The sequence below is a fragment of the Nyctibius grandis genome, chromosome 7 (assembly GCF_013368605.1).
Source record: "Nyctibius grandis isolate bNycGra1 chromosome 7, bNycGra1.pri, whole genome shotgun sequence".
Taxonomy (NCBI): Eukaryota; Metazoa; Chordata; class Aves; order Nyctibiiformes; family Nyctibiidae; genus Nyctibius; species Nyctibius grandis.
The window spans coordinates 10,883,165-10,902,649 of NC_090664.1; the positions used below are offsets into that span (position 1 = coordinate 10,883,165).

At 44.9% G+C, this 19,485-nt stretch overlaps 2 protein-coding genes across 6 annotated transcripts in view; one reads left to right on the forward strand and one right to left on the reverse strand.

The window, feature by feature from the left end:
* ZNRF2 (zinc and ring finger 2) overlaps nt 1-6,331 on the forward strand; it is a 63,062-nt gene extending 56,731 nt beyond the window's left edge. Inside the window, exon 5 of the mRNA XM_068405517.1 lies at nt 557-6,331. The gene's annotated coding sequence lies outside the window, so the exon portion shown is untranslated. The remainder of the gene's footprint in view (nt 1-556) is intronic.
* A 1,241-nt stretch (nt 6,332-7,572) lies between these two features.
* NOD1 (nucleotide binding oligomerization domain containing 1) overlaps nt 7,573-19,485 on the reverse strand; it is a 33,381-nt gene continuing 21,468 nt past the window's right edge. Inside the window, exons 9-13 of one of the 5 annotated variants that reach the window (XR_011048526.1) lie at nt 18,766-18,849; nt 18,043-18,126; nt 15,874-15,957; nt 14,151-14,415; nt 7,573-7,646 (exon numbers count right to left, since the gene is read on the reverse strand). Coding sequence is in view for 3 of the 5 variants with exons in the window: in XM_068404902.1 (XP_068261003.1) it covers nt 14,343-14,415; nt 15,874-15,957; nt 18,043-18,126; nt 18,766-18,849 (325 nt within the window). In the remaining 2 variants the exon portion in view is untranslated. Of the gene's footprint in view, nt 7,647-13,009; nt 14,416-15,873; nt 15,958-18,042; nt 18,293-18,765; nt 18,850-19,485 lie in introns of those variants that run through there. The other 4 variants (XR_011048527.1, XM_068404902.1, XM_068404903.1 and 1 more) reach the window with 4 other exon arrangements.

Sequence of the window (19,485 nt, forward strand, 5' to 3'; positions counted from 1 at the left end):
CATTGCAAAATATGTCAACAATCATCGTATTTCATAGAGAAATTGAGATGTCTGAAGTTCTGGCTGGTAGCTGAGGGTTTGGTTTTGTTGTTCCGGTGGAAATGAAAAAAAAAATCTGAAGACATTGGCATTTATTTGTTCATTTGTTTCATCTTGCTTCATGAATCTGCATTGCAGGTCACATTGCAGTGCTATGGTTGTTGCAGGGGTAGCAGAGAGAACCCGAAGGAAGGTGTCCTGCTAGAGGGGTAATTGTTTTAACATCAGGGCAGTGTTAGCCAAAATTAATAAATAAACACGTTTCCTATATTGCCCCCAACAGCTGAATTGTGGAAGAAGCCCGCATGCTGTTTATGAACACATTTGTCTGTACATGCTCATGGGCATCAAACATCATGTTAAATCTAATTTGCTTTTTTTCATAGCAGAGATGGTGATAATTGGGGACTTAGGGAAAAGGGGAAGGAAAACACGGTGGCTGTGCTCATGCTATTTGAGTGTGTTATATACTGAAATAGCTCAAGTGATCATACTTTGTCTTCTGCTTTTTCAACAGCTGCTTCCACTGATCAGAAAACATAGGAGATGTGAGGTTCCCTTGCTGAACACGGCGTGCCTGGCTTGAGACTTACAGTTCTTTGTGGCTGAAAAAGGCAAAGACGGACAGTGAAATGGAAAAAGCATTGCAGACACCGGTTACTTGCCAGTAGTGCTCAGTATACCAAACACTCATGCAAAGGACACACAGGGATTTTGAAAATGCTGCACATTCTGTAACAATCGACTCCCCACAAACGTTACTGACACTGTTTTGTATCGAAGGCCAAAGTTCCTAATTTCAGCCTAACTTCTGGTTCTGTGAAGAAGCAAGTTATTGGACATGTTTCCTACTGCCTCAAGTGGAAGCGGAGATGTTCAATACATGCTATCTGAGACCCTTGCAGGAGGATGGCCCCGGTTTTGACTGGGAATGTTTTCACCTTCTCGTTGGCTGAAGAAGAGTAAATGGCAAATTAAATCTAATCTAACAGTGTGGCTTTAATTTACTGAATTCACACCCTATTTTACGTTCATCACTTTTTTCAAGAACAGAAAACATAAACTTCTCTGCATAGGAATACTATATTTCAAAATTTTGTAACTAAACCTTTGTCACAATGCAGTCCAAAGAGTAAAACCAAGACAGGTAACTAATTTATATTGATCAAGCTATAGGGATTGTTGAAATCTGCACATTGTATTGCTATTTAAGTAACTAAAACTTCTCTTTTACTGCTTGTGAGTAAAAACAACAACAGAAAAAAATGCAGCAAAGCAAAATCTTACAGCTATGCAACTTTTTTTTAAATAGGAAAAAAAAAAGAATTATTACCAGTTTTAAGTGCTGCCAGTTAAGGTAATTTGTTTAACGGGTATTTTTTTAAAAATGTTTCAGGTAATTATTTTATTGTACTACTCTCATCTCCAGGCTGCCTCCTGAGGTGTAAATGAATAACTGCAAATGTGGGCACAGCAAGAGGTTTTTATAGGCATGGGTGAGATAACATCGAGGGGGAATTTGTGTTTAATTTTTAAAACGTGCAAGTTTTTGTTTCCTTATTTGAATGGTTTTTTTGATGGCAGGATCTGTAGTACTTTGCATCTAAATCCTTGGTCTCTTCATGCTCTTCATGTGGAGACCAGCATTTGACAGTGTGGTTTGGTGTTGTTTTTTTGTTTTTTTTTTTTTGAAATGCACCTGCATTTGTTTAATTTATTATTATTTTACTGTATTATATTGGTATAACCAGGGCTCCACGAAACACAGGATGTCTCTGGTGGCGTACACCAAGTAAAACTCTGGATAAGTATTAGTTCCCATAAAGTATCACACTTTAAAACAAAAAAGAAGACAACAAACTGGAACAGATATCAGGGCTTAGAAGCATACTTTTTATATCAAGAATTAATCGTAGTAGTTTCTGAATTTCACAGCACAGGGAAGAGTTTATGAATATTTATTAGCGACAGCATTTTTAGTGGGTTTCGACAGTTAAAATAAATTGCACAACACTTCGAACATTTTTCTTGTACATACATAATTCTGCTTTTTTTTGTTTAAGTACACATTTCTCTCTGTGGCTACTGTGATTCATATCAAAAAGGGCAAAGAACAGGAGCAACTGCTGCTATCTGGAGAGCAAGTGCAGTGCATGTTACTAAACTCTCCTTCATTGCTTGCAGAGTAATTCTTGCCTGGATAACATTTTCTCCTGAATGTTGCTCTGTAACATGCCTTTATTACGCTGCAAATCTAAAGGAGTCCAAACTAGACAATTGTCGTAATCGTCGGTGCAGTTTCTACATTTTTGGGCTTGCATCATCACTGGTTTCAGCTGAACCCTTAACTATGGGGCCCTGTTGTATTCTCTTTTTCAGTGGGAGCAGAATCATTTTGTCACACTTTTAATTCTGTAGTCACATGAAACGTACAGTTGTTCCCTGTGGGGAGGGGATGAGGAATTACAGCACCTGTAATACTCGAATAGTGGTGTTGCCTGCAGGCCCACTTTTCCAATGTTTTAAATTCCTGCTGTCTTCTGAAAGTAAAGCTTTTGCATTTGCATTGATTTAATGTTTACTGTTGGCTTCACGCCTACAGAAACTCACCTGTAGTAATGTAAAGGGGGTAGGTAAGTGTTCTGGTGTCCTGTGCTCCGAGGTTGTAAATAGTCTTTGGCTTGGAGATTAAGTAGGTAAATATTATAAACATAAATCTGTTTACAACTTAAGCTCAGTTTTGGTAGTTCTTATTCCTAGTTCATTTACTGTTTTTTCAAAAACCTTAATTTTCTGTATTCAGATGCAAGTAGCTGGTTTAAAGACCCAGCAGTTATCACTGCTGTCCTACGTTTAGGACTGGCGTTTGAAAAGCACGCCACTAGAAATCGCACTGATGCGTGGCTTTGCAGGCAAGAGTCTGTTGCTGCTTCCGTCAGCACGGTAGAGCAGCAATACCTTGGATTATTTGAGGAACTGATAGGAGGTCAGCCTTAGATCCTGGTTTGGCATTCTTGGTATCCATAAATCTCTTCTGAAAGGCTATGGGAGGTTTTCTTTTATCAAAATCTGTAATATAGACCAAGCCTAGAATGACCCTGGAAGCGTGAGAGTGATGCTTAGGTTTGAAAACGCCTGTGGAAATTCACCTATGTAAGCTTTCTGTCACCAGCTGTGTTGGTCAGTTGGTGATGACCGTGGTGTAGACTTATCTCTAGTCATAGGCAACACCTTCATTTTAAAAATATCCTCACAGTGGTCCTGAGTCACTGTGCTTCAGAAGGGGAAAATATACACCAAACAAGTCCTGTGTCTCAATCAAGGAATACCACACTTGTCCACAAGAAGCAATAACTTAAATTACGGTGCGATATGCTTCTTTGCCTGTAAATATCTTGAGATTGCCAATTCTGTGCTGTTTCAGAGTATTTTCTGTCATCTGGCCTATATCTTCCCTAAGTATGTAAGGGTGTGAAATAATTCCCATACTCAGGTCTGCCATAAATATGCTGCTTGCCAGAAGGGGAAGAGTAGACTCAACACTGTCTTGAAATGTGAGATCTTTCTGAACTTGTAACATACCCATGTATTTTGAGTAGCAACTTGTGTTTTGAAGTTCACAGTGGAGGTGGCTATGAGTTGGATTGTATATAACCCTACTCCATACAATACCACGAGAGCCATGCTACTGTCCTCACAGGGCACCCAGTGTCCTGTCTCTTATAAAGCAGTATATCTCTAAGAACACTTTCCTTTTGAAGCAGGTAGCTAATTTTCTTTCAATGTGTACATTCAACGATGAGTTCAGTGGGAAGTAAAAACAAAACTACAAAGCACACTGCAAATTTGTGGTATTTTATTTTTGGGAAGAATAAAGCGTAAAACAGATGGTCTTATTTGTAATCAATTTAACTTCCGTATTCAAGGGTAAGTGTACTGCGGTATTTTGAAATGGAAAATGTGTAGGTAGTGTACAAAGACGTGGGTGGATACTTGTGACCTTTCTTCCCCCTGCTTCCCCCGCTTTATGATGCAAAGGGGGCTTTATGACTTAATCTCGAGATTTATACATTTATCCCAATTCTTGATGCTAGGAGCACTGGCTTTTTAATTAAGTCTTTGCTGAAAGGCTGGAGAGCTGGTAAAACTGACTCCCAGGAGACTAAAATCTCAGCAAACGTGGGAAAGATAATTTTTATTCAGAAATGTGGATCTTTGGTGTTTCTGGTTGGATAACGTCTAATACGTAAGCTGTGCTTATGGACGGTTTTAGTATGCCACCTTTTCCATGTGAGAGTTTCGGAAACTTGCTCCATTTCTTCTGTGTTCCACTCAAAGCAGGGAACGTGGCACTTGAACATTACGGCTGTCTTTACGTAAACCGCAACAAAGCATACGTTGGTTTTGATGTAGGCCATGATCTTTCTGAGTTTCTGTGAATTTAGCTGCTTTCCCATATTGAAAGAGAATATTTGTGTGCAAATTTGCTATTGCTGTTTTGTACCTACTAATTTTGCTGTACAGCTGGGAGTTTCCTGCCGAGAGACTACCATATACCCGGGAACGCAGAAGTGCTACTATGGATCTTCCAGCTCAGCTTTGCCAGTGGAGGATGATCTCATTTTTTGATGAGTGTGCTATATTTTGTGATTCACTTTCCACCCTTCCAAGCTTAAAAGTCATTTTAGTATCAATTTCTTCACCTCTCCCTAGGTGAAGACATGAGACATTTTAGGCCATATCCCCTCAATCTTTGGACAGGCTTTGCACTGGCATCACCAAAAGTAACGTAAGAGGTGGTAGCTGGAAGAGGAGGGCTTGTTAGGGGTTTTGCTACAACCCAGCCAAACGTGTTTTTTCCTGCAGCAGTGTCATCAGCTCGTACCAGTTCACTTCTTGTCATTCAAAATACTCTGCATGAGAAGTTCACCACAGAACTGTGTCCAGTTTTTTGTTTCCTAAATGTAAAACTTCTGTGATGTTTCTCCAGACAAATGAACCTCCTTCTAAAATCAGGTTGAAATGTTTTAGCCTCTTGGTGGGGGTGGGGGGGGGGGGAACAAAAACAACCCCATTTGGTTCTCTTACGAGTGCTGTACTACACAGTTCAGTTGGCTTCCCACACCACTGCATCGTGTTCTGTAAAGTCATTTCTCAATTAAGTACATCAGAGCTGATGATGGGGTAAACTGTAAAAAGATCTCACTGTGGGGCATTACTAGTTGCTGAAGACTTGCTCAGGTAAACCACCGTAGGAATATCCTGCACCTGGAAGAGGTTGGACTTGGTTCTGTCTTTGGTCTAATAAGTTGCCAGTGTACGGGAAGTAGAAGGCAGCAAGCCCGCTAGCTGATCTTTCTGGCAGCTTTTAATCTCTGTATGTTTGTTTGAGAGACTTTTGCCCTTGGGTGTGCTTTGGCAAAGATTTTGCAATGATAAGTAGGATTTGCTTGATTCTGGCAGAGTTTCAAGTGTAAGTAACCCGACATTGCAAGAACATAATCTGTTGCTGAATCCTGTTGTTCTTGTTTTCTCTCAAATCTGTCCTTTTTATTGCTAATTTGTTATATTTAATAGTAAACACTTCTCAACGTGACTGGTCACGAGCTCTCAAGGTGTGAAATGCTAGCAGGAAGAGACATCAAAGCCTGATTCTGTGCTGCTCTTGTATATATTAAGGTGAAGCTGAAGTATTCGTTATCGTACAGTCGAGGATTCTCTCTTAGCTGATATTGCCAAAGTACTATAACTTCCAAGGAAGAAGGGAGGTGGCTTAGCTGTAGAGGGATGTTTTAATGAACTACTTAATTTTAAAAGCTGCAGCATCGCACTGAATGAGTAGTGATCCAGAATTAACCTTATCACTTGATTGCGAAACTCATTCTTGTTCTCCCTGCCCTCTGTCAGGTACCTGCTGGTAGGGAGCAGCGTGTATATTCCCCTCTTTTTTACATGCCTCTTCCCACAGAGCTAACCCTGCCCACAACGAGTTAGAGGGAACTCCATGCTAGCTTCTGAAATGCCACCCATACGTGCAGTGGTAATGGACACAATGTCTTCCTTCATTACCTGGAGCAGAAATCAGAATGTAATTTGCAATGTCTAATGTAAAACTTGTTTGTATTTTTTTTTAATTGAGCAGTATGATTGCTAGTTGACTTAAGTTGTTCTAAGGTACTCTTTTCAGTGGTTTGCCAGTACATAATCATAAATGAAAATATTTTTTTATTGATTTTTAGGTTGTATGTTTAACATTCCATTCATGTAAAATATGTACAAATATATGTAATAAATCTTTTGAAGCACAATTTTCTTCACACTTCCAGGTGATTTTTTTTTTTTCTTAAGTATTAGTGAAAGAGGCATCGCTGTGGGGCAGAGCTTCTGTAAGACTGTGCTGCGGACCTAGCTGAAGCAGAGGAAGGGAGAGCAATGCATGGGGTATAGTCACAGCTAGAAAAGCAACTCGGTATCTCGGCTGTATGCAGTTCTGCAGGTGGGAGTGCAGACCTTCTGTGCCAGCCTCTGGCTCCTCTCGGAGCCCCTTTTGCTCTTCGCAGATCCTGCAGAGTGGCCGTGTGACAGGCTTTCATTCAGCTTTCATCCAGCTGGCCAAGGATGGGCTTGGCAGAGCAGGGCTGATGTAGCTGCTATTTTGCCAGGGTGGCTGGTGGCGGCGTGTCTCTGGTTGATGCGTCCTCTGGTGATCCTCAGCAGACGTGATGGCCTTCAAGGTTAGGATAAATGAGAGCTGCCAGGTCTGGGGGTGGGAAACTTATGTGGGTGGTTTAAAAAAAAAAAGGCAGGAGGAGAGGAGTGGCAAACAGCCCTTTCTCATCACCTAGGGACTGGGAAGCTCCATCAAAGCATCAAGCTAAGCTTAATACACTGCTCATCCCTTCAGTCTCTTCTACCCAAATACCACTCTAGCTTCCTCCCAAAACACTTCATAGTTTCCTCTTTATAACTGACTCCCTGCCAGTGTACCCATGGCTGGGCAGTGTGCGGATTTCCTTGTCCCCAATCGCTACCAACACTCTCCCCTCTGTCCCTAAACAGCTGGGAGGCTCCTGCAGAGACGTGTTGTTGGAGGAGGGAATTTCTTCCCAGAGCCACGGAGGGCATTAAATCTGCCTCAGCAGCAGCTAAGGAGCTGCAGCACTTGCGCTTGAAGTGAGTGAGATGAGGACGGAGGCACAGATGAGCCACGTGCTACCAACGACACGCAGGTTTTGGATAGTGTACAGTGTGAGTCTGCTGCAGGGAGAGGGTGATTTTACACCTCTTCCCCTACACTAGTTGGGAGTGGAGCTGCGGGTGCTCTGGGCAAAACCAAAGTGCGTTTCACCAAGGTTAAATGCAGCGCGGGCGGGGAAAATGAAAGCACTTTGCTCTGCAGGCAGGAAACGCCTCTTCTTGTGTTGGTGTGTTGCTTCTCAACCCAACAGGGTGCTGCTCCCAGCCGGGGACTGTCAGCAGGCTGGTAATAGCTGCTGGTGGAATATGATGCGAGGGTTTATGGCACAGGTTCCTCCGAGGCTGAGTGTCTGTCCTTGCTTGCTCCAGTTTTGAGAGAAGCCTTCTGGCGTGGCCAGGGGTAGCTGAACCTGTTGTTAAAGCACAGTGACAGTTACGACCCTCGGAATTCTCTGTGTGGGAGATGATGGTTTTAATGTATGAATTATTCAAGTCTGTGCCAAGAGACAGTTGGATGTCTTTGCTAAGGAACATGTTCACATCTCTTGCTAGTGTTAACGTTTTTGCCCCCCCGATCGCCTTCTGGGAAGCCTGAATTCCTTCACTGCCAGTAATGCCTGTGTTTTTCTCCTCGCTCTCAAGCCGTATTATGGAAGCAATTGATAACTAGCTGGAGCCGCATTTGGCTTCGCATCAGGAAAATCTGCTGGAAATCATTCCAGTTCAGTAGCTACAGGATTTCATGTGTGGAATTTAAATTAGTGGCATCTGTTGGTATCATGTCCTGCCCTCCTGCCTACAGCTGGGACATGCCGCCTCTGCCCCAAGTTGCTTGCCCTGGGGGGTGAACCGGGCAGCAGCACCAGCTCCAGGCCGTTCCTGGGGGCTGTCAGTGCGAGATGGTGATGCCGCACGTGTGTGCGGGTCTGACCCTGCTACCACACGCTGTTGCTTGGTACAGCCAGTGGTCCATGTCTGCTTCTGCAAGCTGCACTGATTTTATCAGGAAGGGGAGCAAAACACGCAGCCTGCAGCAAAGAGAGCAGGGAGCGAGCGGACAGTCCCCTGCAGCAGCTGGAGCTAAACGGGGGCGTTTTCTCCCCTGGCTTTTGAGTGCTCTGTGCTGGAAGCTCTCGTGCTCCTTCTGAGCCTACGAGACCTGAGCAATATCTGTGCCTGGGTGGCTCAGGCTGGAGCCTGCTGGTCTCTGCGAGCAACCCCTGGCATGTTCGTTTAGCCGAGGAGCTTCCCAGCTCCATCCCACCTGCAGGGAGAGGGGTGGCCATGTCCAAAAAGTCAAACAAGGCCATAGACGACACTGCTTGTGAGGTGCTGTGCAGCTCATGCCTGCCATCTCCTTGCCAGCCAGCCACTGGACAACAAGGAACCTCAGCAAAGGCCAAGTGAGATGGAGTTTTCCAGCCCTCGTTTAATAAAGCATCTGTTTTCTGAGGGGGATGAGATCAGGGATGCGTGGGGGCAGGGAGGAGGGCTTGACATAAATAAATAATTGTGTCAAGCCCATCCTCAGCTGACGCAAGATGACTCACTCCTCGTAAAGGCAAGAGCGTAAGAGCGTAGAGGAGGCAGATAATAAAAGCACGGGGATGGGTCCTCAGCTGAGCTCGGTGAAAACTGCAGGTGCTTGGTGCCTCTCTGGATTTGGCCCGTTATTTCTTGAGTCATGTTTTATGTCAAGCTCCTGCCCTGCTTTTTGTTTTCGCCCTGGTTACAGACATCTTTGAACACGGCTTTAAATTTTAACAAAGACTTTTTTTTTCCTGCCTTCCTCTCCTAGGTGCTTCTTTAAGCCAGCTTCAAATAAAAGGAAAAGGAAAACCCAAAGCTTCTGTCCAAGCCTGCACAAGCTTCGTCACCGAGGAGAACAACCACCATGGGGCCATCCCCCCCCCATGCCACATTAGGGTCTCCTCACCTGCTTCCTGCCTCACTGGACCCAAGTGACTTCTAAAGGGAGCAGCTTTCCTCTTCACAAGTCACCTGGGCCAGGATTAACATCTGCTAAACTCAGGATTAAAGTCTGGCAGGTAACGGGAGCATGAAAACTTGACAGCTTCATTTGCTCCAGCCGGTGAGGTCTAAGTCTCCTGGCTCGCGAGGCTTTTAGCATGTAATTAAGTTGCTGCCTTCCGTGTATAGGATGAATCCCCGGATGAGAGTGGCTGGGCATAATTTAGTTGTTTGCAAAGGTTTTGCTAGAGCTGGAGCTCCGGCTCTCTTCCGTGCGGGAGCAAAGGGGACACTTCTGCACCGGGGCCCCTTCGCTCTCGGGCGCAGCTGCTCGCTGCAGGGGTGGAAGTGGCCCATCGGCCATGCCACCAGTGGCCACCTCATGGGCCAGCTGCCCGCACTGGGGGCCAGGACGGGGGAATGACCCGAAACTGCCTCACGTGTGGGGCTGGGTCAGGGGCCAGGCCAGGGGGAGGGCTGGGATTTGGATCCCTGGCCCTGCCTTAGCAGCTCTGCTGAGCAGAGAAAATGTGGTGGCAGCTACCAGCAGGACAGCCAGAGCAAAGGAAATACCTGGTTCCTCCTCTCCTGTACCTGGAGTCCACCTCTGCATCTTCCATTTCTGCCTTTCTTTGGAAGGTCCCAGCCTCCCGGGGCTGTGGGGAAGCCCCCTGATCAGCAGCCCTGGTGCCAGCAGCAGCTGCAGGCCCTGGGGGTGCATGGCAAGGATTTATATATCACCACCTTAACGTGCTGCTTGACCGCCAAAGGCGCTGAGCTCAGGTGGGTGAGGCGGCATCAGCCCTGCCAGAAACCTGCTGCTTTCGGGTGCAGTCACCCGGGGACTCCCCGTCAGTGCAGACGTACGAGGGCTCAGGACATCCCCTGCTTTCCCAGTATAAAGCGGTGGCTGTAGTTTTTGCCCGCAGCTGATTACAAGACCAATTTTTATTCCCTAACCCACCTGCCGTGACCTCTCAGGCCTTGATGCTCCTGAAGCTGAAGCTGCCGTTTTCTCTGAAACATCGTCCTTCCTTTCAACTCCTGCTGCGTACCTGAGGCAAGGTATTTCACAACTTTGCAGCTTGTGCCCTCGCCTCTCATTTTCCTGTGGGAGTGGAGACTGAGCACCGGCTACCCTCAGCCCTGCTGAGATTCAGGGAGGAGCTGAACATGAATTCCCCAGGATAAAAGAGGGGACTCCCCAGTGCCGGTGATGCTCCCTGCAGCCTCTCTCCATTTGTCCCCAGCCAGGGAAGTGAGGAAGGGCTCGCCGCTGTGGCTGCGTCATGTTTTACGTCATGCCTTACTCATCCCACAGGGCAACCGAGAGCCCCCAGCAAGCGAACAGAAACCGTCTCTTGTGGGTAAATTTGGAGTCCTGGGTGCAGCAGGCAGCTCCCGACCTGGTCTCCGTTTTCATCTAGCACGATCCTGCTATTTTGTTTCTACCTGCTTAAAGCAACTGAGAAGTCCTTCATGCACAGCTGCAGATTTTTGCTGCTAAGATTATTTGTTCCATCAGTTGAAAACCGAGCGGCCTCTGCAGTGACCTCTCCTTCCTCATGGTGTGCCCGTCCCTCTCTGCCTTTGGCCCGGCTCTGACACCTTTGCTCCCGAGTGCAGCCATTTATACAGTTTTGCAATAGGCTCCTGTTTTCCTCTGCCAAACCAAGGTAAGGGAAGGGACTGAAGCTACAGGGAAGCAGGCGAGGGTGTCTTACTGCCTTTTGGCGCCAGCACTGCTCTCACAGCACGGGACAGAGGGATTAGGCTCCTGTGCTGGCTGTGATTGAAAAGGCAAAGGCTGTGCAGCCTTGCATCTCCTGGCGAGTCTTGAACTGGGGCCTGGCAGCTGGAGATGCAGGTCTGACACCCAGTTAGCAGCACTAAACCAGGCTCAGCAAAGCATCCTTTCCTGAAGGCCTGCGGTGTGTGACAGCTCTGTGGTGCAGCAGGGCTCTCTCTCGAGCTGCTGCATTATCTGGCACCAGTAAGCGCACACAGCTCGCACCAGCCAAATGCACGTGTTGCGCCTCAAGCCAGTAAGGCTTCGCCCCCAGCAGCAGGTAGCAACGCAGAGCTCCTGCAGTCAGCGTGGCACGAGCACTACAGGGGCACCACACGGCAGCAGGGTGCGTGTCCCCAAGCCACCACCGCGGTTTCCCTTGCTGCCCCTAACTGGGTTGGTGCTCACTGCAGGAAAGGTCCCTCGTGGACGGCAGAGGCTGAGAGTGCCCTCCTCCAGCTGTGGCCACTCCTCTCTCGTCTGCAGCCAGAATTAGTTAGGCTGTCATGGTCCTGTCTCAATCTAGCCAAGTGTGCACTTGACAGAGCTTCAGCAAAGCCAAAGAACTTGCAGGCAGCCTGTTCAAGTTCCTTAAAAAGCTGTTTATTATCACAGTGGACAAGTGGAAAAAACACAACACTGTGTACAGAGAAGGTCTTCTTAGCAAATTACAAGTGAGTCTTTAAAAAGTTACAGTTGTCTGTGAATTCGAGTAAACAAGGCTCTCACTGCAAGCTGTGAATGTGTTGTTGCTTCGATGTGCTCTACAAGGAGTCCAGTAAGGCTACAAACAAACGCAGCCTGTGACACTGTGCCAATAAACAAGGCAACTCCGGCTGCTCCCAAAGCAGCAACCTGTTTCCCCAGCCATGACGTGCTGCATGAAGCAGACCCGCTGCACCAGGTGAGTTGGGAGCAGGACACTATGAAACCCCTCAGCTTTGCCAAAGCCAGACTGAGCTGTGCTCAGACTTTCAGCCAGCCCAAACAAGTGCTCGCAGCCTGGCACCACCTCTGAAATGAGTGGCTAGGACAGGCACGGTCACTGGCACTGTCATTGGTGCCAAACTCTGCCCTACGTGGAACTGGGCTTGATCCTGCCACCACTTACTCTGAGGCTGTTTAGCTGCTGTGGCCCCGCAGACGTGCCTGGCCCTGAAAAACACTGCCCTGATGCCTGGCTTGCAACAGCTGGGCATGCAACAGGATTTGCAACAGCGTTGAGGTTGTTGTCATGCTACAAATAGCTCCAAAGGCTGCTCTAAACCAAAAAAGGGGCAGAAGTGTCTGCATTGGAAAGCCTGGAGGGGGCTGTCAGGGACACTGCTTTAGGCTGTATCAGTGAAATAAGGACAGGAGCTGGAGTTTTTAACTGTATTTTCTACCTGGTAAATGAGCAAATAATTCAGTGATTAGAGCAAACTGGGAGCACCCTTCCCTCCAACATAGGGAAATGACACCTCTCGTGAAGGCCCTTCCTGCACTAATGTTTCCTCCTCTCCGTAAGGGCTAGGCTGGCAAACCAGGAAGACGATGTTTTGTACAAGGTGCATGGGTGTCTGATTTGTTAAAGCTTGCTGAGAAGGCCTTGCTTTGGCTAGATGTTTTTTTGCAATTGAAATCCAGCTCATCTGTAACTGTGTGCCCTTTTTGCTTCAGTAAACAAATGGCTCAGGTGCAGAAATCAGTCAAGTTAGCTGACTTTTCCTCTGGCATGATCTAAAAACCTCATCTGCCTCCATGTGAAAATCAGTGCTGATACCATGGACGGCGGGAGAAAAGCTACTGGAAACTAATGAACTCCAAGTTGGTTTTCTTTTCTTTTTCTTCTTTTTTTAACTGCAGGTTTTGTGAAAAGCTTTATGAGTATTCTGAAATGTGTTAGGGAAACTGAAGGGAGCAGACAGAATTAGGGACTGGTAAAGATCTGCTACCACACAGGAAACAGAGAAACTCAGACCTAGAGAAGCAAGCCTGTTGTCATGTGTTGCTTATGGCCAGGTCTAGGGAAGATGGGAAGGTGAGGGTTCACTGGTTTGGCTTTTTAACTGGAGTCTTCTTCCAGCGTACCAAGGTTTGTGGGTTAGTCAGCAACTGGAGAATTGTTTCTCAAAGTTTTGGGGGGTGCTAACACAGGAGAAGGAAGATGGATCATGCTTTTCCTTTTAGGTTCTTTGTACACACTGGGTAGAATTTGAGTTTACCTTTATAAAGCATGCCTAGTTTGCACACACACACACAAAAATCAAATACCCCACTCTGCCCCCTTGCCTTGCTCTTTCACTAATTCATGCATAGAATGAAAGCTTCCAAAGCAAATCTCAATCCTTCTCTGTGCTTACATGTTGCTGGGAGAAGGGATTGCTACTTGACGCAACCGATTTTCAACTGTCCTTTCTCCCACTGAAGCCAGGCAACTCAATGTTGGTGCATTGCCACCAGCATGGTGTCTAGGCCAAGAGCCAAGGCAGATGAACAGCCTGCTAATTAATTTTTCACATTCATCTCCAGACCCCCCTCCCGCAGAACAAACACTGTGAAAACAGGATAGGTAGCAGTTTCTATGCAGCCCTCGGGAAATTTTAAGCAAAAGTGTTTTACTGCCAGTTTTATGCTTTTACAGTGATGGCAGTAAGGACTTCTGGTTGTATAAAAGCAGATATATTGGCTTCAATATGGAAAAAAAGATTAGTGAAAGTAATCTGAGCCTGATGTATCCATTTCTCAAAAAAAAAAAAAAAAAAAAGCAGTGTCTACAATGCTGCCTGTAATCAGTGGAGAAATAAGGGCCTAATTTCTAGGCAGGAGAAAGGTATTTGTGTTGAAAACATTGGTACCATGCAACTGTAGATGGATTACATTTCCAGTAAAGCTACGTACGTTCATTTTCAGTTATGAGACAGAAAATACTGTCAGCTTGTGGAGTTTGTGTATCTTGCACCCTTTCTTACATATATATATGTATATATATATGTGTGTGTGTGTATTTATGTCTATAAATAAGTTACAGATTATTTACATCAGTGTACAGAATAAATCTAAACTTAGTTATCAAAATGCCTATACCTGCCAGTGGATGTGGTCTGTTAACACTGTGCATTTCATCTTCAAAGCACCAAATATTAATTATTTACCCAGGCAACTTCCCACTCACCAAAAGGATTAAGAATAACAGGCAAGGTAAGGGATGGAGCTGAGGGAGCACGGCGTGTTCATAACAAGGCAGCTGATCGTGTATCTCTCTCTCACCATGAGCACTGCAGATTTACGCCTTTATAGACTCCGCAGTCCAAGTGTAGGAGTAACTGTTGTAACACGCAGCTTGTCAAAATGGGAAGGTCCCCATTCAAAAGCAAATGATGCGTTCTTCATTTTCAAAAGCTTTGGCCTCTTCTTGGCTTATCAGGTTCCCGTTCAAACTGGAGGGGAAAAATAAAAGGGATGTGAAAGTAAGGTAGTGACTGTTGCCCATCTTCTACTTTTCCCAGGTTGAGGAGCAGAGGTCACAGCTTTGCAATGCTGTGTGAGCTGCGTGCTTCTCAAGGGCACACAGCTGGGAGCCAGCCCCAGACAGGCAGGCTGCAGCATGGCTGTTCCCACTGCATGTATGAGGAACAAGGCTACTTCTTCAGAAATAAAAACTGAACTAACACCTAAACTTCACTGAACTAAAATCAGTGGTGGATACCCAGCTCTTTGCATTTTTGGCAAACAGCATATAGCTGACAAAGGCTCTTACCATGCAGTAGGCTAGTTTAAAGAAATTTAAATAGTCTTCAGGCCATTTTGTGTCTTCCATGACAACATGGGAAGAAAAGTCTGTTAAGTACTCAGGCATTATTAATGTGAAATGACTTACGGCAAAATTTTCAAGTCTGGCTACACAAAGTTAATCTACATTGATATTTACACCCCTGAAAATGAGCAGCCTGGTAAGTGCAGCTTTCAGAAATGTTGAAATCTATTAAACCATTTAGACTTATGAAATTATTTGGGTTAATGAACACCTCTGAAAATTCAGGCAAGAATCAAAAGACAGGCTTCAGTCTGAAGAGCCAGAATGATTCAAATGGGAATTGATGTCTTTTCTGTAGAAGAAATCTGACAGTGGCCTTTGAAAAAAGCATCTCTTCCACATCTCCAGGGAACCCACTAGTCAGCTAGTGAGTCACTGTCTTTCTAAGCCAGAATTCAGTGTCCTTTCACTAAAACAAATATATATATTTAAAAATAAATTTCATGTTCAATAATAAAGCAGCGGTGCTAAAACCAGCACAGTTCTATTGACTCCTGAGCTCCCTGAGGTGAGGGAAGGAATGTGGTATTTGGCTTTGTGCCTTACAATGCACACGTGGGACTATGTGATGCCTACCTAATCTAAAACAAGCAAATCTTACAAAAAGTTAATCTTCTTGTAGCTCAGCAGCACTTTCAGTGTGTTTGGAGCACCACCCAAAGCAAATCCAAGCACAAATTTTATGAATCAAATTAGTAAAGCTAATTAAATGGAACCATCTCCTGCTTGTTGGGCTTTAGCTCCTGAAAAACATGAACATGTTCAGAAGTTTAAAAATAAATCAGGACAAGCAAAACTTGGTCTGTAAATTCAGGCCCAAATTCTGCAAACGAACACACACGTTCTGCAAATCAGTGGTACAGACAGATGTGAACTAATAAAACTGCTTGACGCTGATAACACACGGGGAAGGGTTTCAATGACAGAGGCTTTTTACCTATTTGAAAGCCACAGCTGGAACTGCAGCCCCTGCTTCACATAAACTTGCTCTGAGTTTTTTAAGCTGGAAAGTAGTAATGCCAGAAGTGTTTGAAAGGGAAAGAAAGTTTACAAAGTGAGCCTTTGAGAAAGGGATCTTTACCAGACTTCTTTAATAGCCGTGTTCTCCTTGAGAGCTTCGCTCAGGTACTTCACCCCTTTAGCTGTAATTTGGTTCTGGATAAGCCTAAAAAGAAAGCACTTCATGTCAAACTAACATGCGAACTAATTTACAGCACATGCACAACGTATGCAAAGCTTGACGTCGAGGAGTGGAGCTGTCTGTTTGCCACAAGAAGGTGGTTGTGATTTCTATCTGTGAGGATATTATTGGTCAGTATTGGTCAAATGCCCCACATGCACTTTCAGAAATGGAGCCCAGAGTATCAGTCTTTTCCTTTTAATCTTGCGTGTGGTTGCATTCTGGAGATACTGAGCTTAATTACATAGCTGACAAATTTCTGCTAATAACTGTTTACTACCGGTATGGGATTGTGGTATTTGGACTCCTTGAGACAGACTAACCTCTTAGCTTTGTTTCCTTATTAAGAATACTGTGAGACATTTTTAAGTGATGTACAGAAAATTCTGAGTACAGAACCTATGTAGGCCTAGAGTTTTAGCAGTTATGATCTAGAGGTTGCCAAATACTCCTGTCTTGTTTATATCAGACCCACAAGATCTTTGAAAAATTAGGCATTGAATTTGACTCTGGCATGAGCAGGTGCAAGTCCCAGTGAAGCCACCTTAGCAGCTATAAAGTATGTCTCATCTGAGCTGAGGGGAAAAAAATTATACAAAAGATCCTCAAGCAGCACAACTGATGAAGCAGGAATTAACTCTTGTTAACCACTGCAGACCATCCCCCTCGCTAAAAATGAAAAATGCGCCATCATCTGCATGAGTAGAAAGATACTCATCAGCCTAGCCTAATTCAGTACTTACCTTTCACTCTACCATGGTGTGTCCCATAGCGGTACCATTCCATGTGACTGGCTGCATGAATCCCACAGGATTCAGGCTGAGGCTGAAAATTGGAATGAGTTGAATGATCTCGTAGGGAGGGAGGGAAGGATGGAAGCAGGGAGGCATTCCCATTAAAGGACTTTCTGCACTTGGTAGATGAATCAAAATGTAAAGGGATCCAGTAGATTCTTTCAGCTACTGGAAAAACACTTTAATTCTGCCTCGAGTTCCACTATCTATAGGTCACTATGTTTGGAGGTATAACCAACAAAGTAGGACATAAATTTGTCTACTTACAGAAAACCCTGGACAACACTGAGCTGTGGTAAAGACCTGTATCTAGATTACTATGCCTGCTTTGGATGGGGAAAGTTTTATTATGAATTCAAACCAAACTGCTCAGTGAAGCATATCTGCAGCTGTGCACAAAGAAAACAAGCCCTCCCCCGCCTTTTTATTTTCAGGGTGATGGGCACCAGAGCTTCTGCTTTCAAAAGAGGCTGCAAGTACTTGGCACCTCTGACAACCGGCATGCTTCCTAAGGGGCGGGAACTAGGATTAATATGGGGAATGCTAGAGTGTGGTTAGCAAAGTCTTTGTAAAGCTTGTAAAGGGACTCCATTTATTATGTTCTCTTGATTACTTGGAATGAATTGATGGCTATTTGTTTCACAGCCCACATCTGCCCAACCCCATCCATGGAAAAATTCTTGTGAACCTCTGGATTAGAACAGCCAATGCTGTGTTTTCTTAGAAGTTTAACAAGTCTCTTTGTGATTGCTAGAATTAGTCCCTGGTTTCTTGGGGATTTATATCTTACACATGAATGTCTTGCATGAGTGAAAGTGCTAGCCCTAGAAAAGAGCATCAGGCAAATGGGACACCTATTTAAGTGTCTGTGATATAGGTTCTCTTGGTTGAAGAGTAAGAGTTGAGCTTGCTACTTCCACAGTATGATGGTAAATAGTAAGACTTATAATAAGGTTATTCTGTTCTAGCTGTCTGCTTGTATTTTTTTTGAAACATTTGTGTTTGAGGCCAGTACTGTTCCCCTAAGGAGAGATAAAATCAATTAGTAGTTCAAAAGGTACCAAGACACACAAACAGCTTAAACTTTTCTGTGTATGAAAGCAGGTTCAAAATGCTAGACAGCAGCTTTATTAACTTTCCATTAGAATTGTCTACAACCAGTCAGCTGCATCCAGACCATGCACAGAAAGCTTACTGTGACCTACATAGACTTGGAAGGTGAAGCTTTAATGCGGTGAATGCCAAAGAGCCTGTGCCTCTGTGGAATGTAACTCACCATAAATGCACCAGTTTCTTGTTGACCTTCAGCATCTCTGCAAAACTCATTGCTGCCTCATCATCCAGCTCGTTTTTAGTCAGCCTAAGTGGGAGAGAAAAATGTTCACTTAGGGTGTTATCGTTATTTTTCAGCCCCCTGTTTTTCCAGCTTGTCTGTGACTTAGCTTTAGACAGCCAAAGGGGGATGTGCTGTTCCTGCCCTGAGCAATTTCTAAAGGCTGGGCACAAAGAGATACTGAAGAGAAGCCCTGGAGGTAAAAGAGACAAAAGTATCAGATCTTTATTTCTCAGAGCAATGTTCTAATGATACTTTCTCATGATGTTTTAGTCTCTAAAAGGTGGATGAGGTGTAGTGGAAAAAGCTAGAAAGGTAGAGACAACACTGAAGAGGTGCAAAAACCAAGGACAAAGAACTTAACTTCAGATGATGGAAGTGAGAGAAGATGGGGAAAGCAAGACGGAGGGAGCAGAGCAAAGAATGACACTGGGACACTGGAATGTGTCCTAAAGGACACGTGCTGCTGATCCATTACTCATGTCCACATTCTTATAGAGGGATATATCTTATAGCTTGCTGGTAGTGAAAGCATAGGGGATGGGGGGAGGGAGAGAAGGAGGAGAGGAGAGTAGTAGGAGGCAATGGGACTGGAGGAAATAAAATTAGGCTGCAACTTTCTCTGGAGAAAGAAGAGGAGGAGAAGTAGACTACACTGCCAATTACCAGAATATTTTCACGGAGTTGTTGTGCTGCATAGCTTCAGCAATACTTTTCCCTCCCTCTGTCGTGATGCCGTTGAATGCGAGACTGTGACGTAAAGATACAAAGGGGTAAGAAACAGCCAGCAGCACTTGGCCCTTCCACTGCCAGATACTAGGGATTATCCTGGATGATCTGTTTCCCAGTTGTACAGTTCAGCACTTGGGTGTTTCAAAGGCTCATGTACTTTGCCAACCAGTAAGTCCTTATGATTTTACAAGTGAGAACACTTCACAGGTTGCAGCCTGAGGGCAGGTCTATCGTACAGGCCATAAGGTTTGCTGTCAGCAAGTTGTACCCCTGGGACTGAGAGCAGAGTTGCACCCAGTGATTTTAAGAGTCAGGGCTTTTAACAAGGACAAAGAGTTGTACTTAGTAGTACACAGGTTTTTACATGCATTTGTCATCCCAACTCCCTGTACAAACTGAGCACTTTGTCCTTTAAGTCCTTCAGATGCCTGAATACCTCATTCTTCTTCCAAACACAACACCTTCTGTTGTGTATGGAGAGATGAGCTTGTAAATGCATGCCTTCCATCACAAACCACAAACATTTCTTAGTCTGCCCTTCATTCTTTGAAAAGACATTGGCAAAATCATCCAGTTAAAGCTATGCCCCAGGCTTTGACAGTTCAAGAAAGTATTTCCCACCTCAAAAGCAAGGCCAGAGCCTGAAAATAGTGT